This window comes from Cebus imitator, unplaced genomic scaffold (assembly GCF_001604975.1).
Source record: "Cebus imitator isolate Cc_AM_T3 unplaced genomic scaffold, Cebus_imitator-1.0 Scaffold12, whole genome shotgun sequence".
NCBI lineage: Eukaryota > Metazoa > Chordata > Mammalia > Primates > Cebidae > Cebus > Cebus imitator.
This window is the reverse complement of record NW_016107327.1, coordinates 10449080-10451152: the sequence shown is the minus strand read 5'-3', so window position 1 is coordinate 10451152 and position 2073 is coordinate 10449080. Positions and strand designations below refer to the sequence as shown.

The following is a 2073-nucleotide window of genomic DNA, read 5'->3' as shown; positions in this document are numbered from 1 at the left end:
TTTTTTGGCGAGATCTAAGTGTAGAAATGAACATTTAAAAATGTCAGAATAGTTCAAGGAAAGGACTGAAATTCTATAATCTGCTTTCTCTCAACTCTTGTTGAATTAGCGTCCTTCCTGCATATATAAATAGTTGCTAATTTAAACAAACTCTTTCATTTTAAAGATTCGCCGATTCTCAGTCCAGCTATTTCTGCAATCAATTTAAGTGGAGCTCAGGACCTGACCCGGAATAAGAATGTTGTGAAACCACTGGCTTTATCTTTGCATGTTGTAGGGAAGACTTTTGCTGCAGGTGATGTTTTCCTCACTTATATTTCTTTGGTAATACATGGTCCATAAAAGAGTTGTGTGACATTTAATTGACAAATTGATAGAAGAAAACAGAAGCTGCCTCTCCCTGCCAGTTGAAGAGAGAAGTGGGGCTGTCTGCAATAATGTACTAGTGTATGAAGCTTTGTGTTCTCTACATTCCAACCAAAAGAGGTATGGAATGACACTTGGTACTTGGAGGTGACACAGCAATTTGGTTCCATTCAACAAATATTTCTTGGGCACCTGCTATGACTAGAAACTGGGAATACAATGATAAATAAGATTAAATTCCTGACCCCTAATTTCCCTCTAATCTATGGAGATAGACCTCTGACAAGATATTTTCAGTGTGCAGTAGCACATATAGCAATGTACAGAAGAACACAGAGCAAAGGGTTTTAATCTAACATTGTAGGAGTAATTAAAAATGAGTTATTGGAGGAGCTTGGTCTTTGACAATGAGGAGATCTTCACTGTACAAAGGAGGAGAGGAAATACAATTCAGATTCAGGGAACAGCAGAAATGATGGTTAAAAGGGAAAAAGGGGAAAGGGGAAAAGCAAGATGATGTATGCAAGGAGGTAAGTGATGGTTAAGGGAAAATTATAGGCAGCCAGGCTAAAAAATGTGGATTTTACTATATAACTTACAGAGCAAAGAAATGGCATGGTTTGATTTGAACTTGAGCTAGATCATTTTTGCTTCAATGTGTAAGAAGACGAAATAGGAAAACTAGTTGCAGGTCATTTCAGTCATCTCCATGAGAAATGAATGAGAAATGATGAGGTCCTTGGCTAGAGTGGTAATAGGTTGCAGAGGAGAGGACAAGTTAGAGAACTACTCAGGAGGTGAAACCAGCGGGAATTAACTGATTAGTGTGAGCCTCAAGGAGAAGAAGGGGTCTCAGTTGCCATTCATCCTTTTGGGCTAATGGTGATGCCATCATCTGAGACAGGGATACAGAAGGAAGATCAGGTTCTTCAGTGGGAGATTGGAGTTCAATTTTGGAAATGCCGAGTTTAAGATTCCCATAAGACATCCATGTAGAGCTGTTCAACAGCCATTTAATTTATCATAGGGAGAATTCAGGACTGATGGTGTAGAGTAGAGTCACCAACATATAGTTAAATTCATCAGGGTAAATAGTATAAGCCAAGGAAAGAAGTAGGCTAAGGCAAGCTGTGAACAAAAGACAGGATCATCTGGACACGGTGGTTCACACTTGTAATCCCATCATTTTGGGAGGCCAAGGCAGGAGGATCATTTGAGGCCAAGAGTTCAAGACCAGCCCAGGTTACAAAGTGAGACATTGTCTCTACAAAAAATAAAAAAATTAGCTGGGTGTGGTTGTGTGCCCCTGTGGTCCCAGCTGCTCGGGAGGCTGAGGTGGGAGGAAGGCTTGAGCCTGGGAAGTCAAGGCTGCAGTGAGCCATGTTTGTTCCACTGTACTTCAGCCTGGGTGATGGAGCAAGACTCTGTCTCAAAATAAATAAATAAATAAATAAATAAATAAATAAAGATAAGGATGGGTATAGTGGCTCACGCCCGTAATCTCAGCACTTTGGGAGGCTGAGGTGGGCAGATCATGAGGTTAGAGTTCGAGACCAGTCTGGCCAACATGGTGAAACCCCATCTCTAAATTAGCTGGGCATGATGGCAGGCACCTGTAATCCCAGCTACTTGGGAGGCTGAGGCAGGAGAATTGCTTGAACCCAGGAGGCGGAGGTTGCAGTGAGCTGAGATCATGCCACTGCACTC

At 41.6% G+C, this 2073-nt stretch overlaps 1 protein-coding gene across 4 annotated transcripts in view; it reads left to right on the top strand.

Moving 5' to 3' along the window:
* The window catches only part of GREB1L (GREB1 like retinoic acid receptor coactivator), a 315577-nt gene that overhangs the window by 214356 nt on the left and 99148 nt on the right, over positions 1-2073 (top strand). For 3 of the 4 annotated variants that reach the window (XR_005195569.1, XM_017498849.2, XM_037728128.1), the window contains exon 8: positions 167-295. The exons of the other annotated variant lie outside the window; for it this stretch is intronic. Coding sequence is in view for 2 of the 3 variants with exons in the window: in XM_017498849.2 (XP_017354338.1) it covers positions 167-295 (129 nt within the window). In the remaining variant the exon portion in view is untranslated. The remainder of the gene's footprint in view (positions 1-166; positions 296-2073) is intronic. 4 annotated transcript variants of the gene reach the window in all.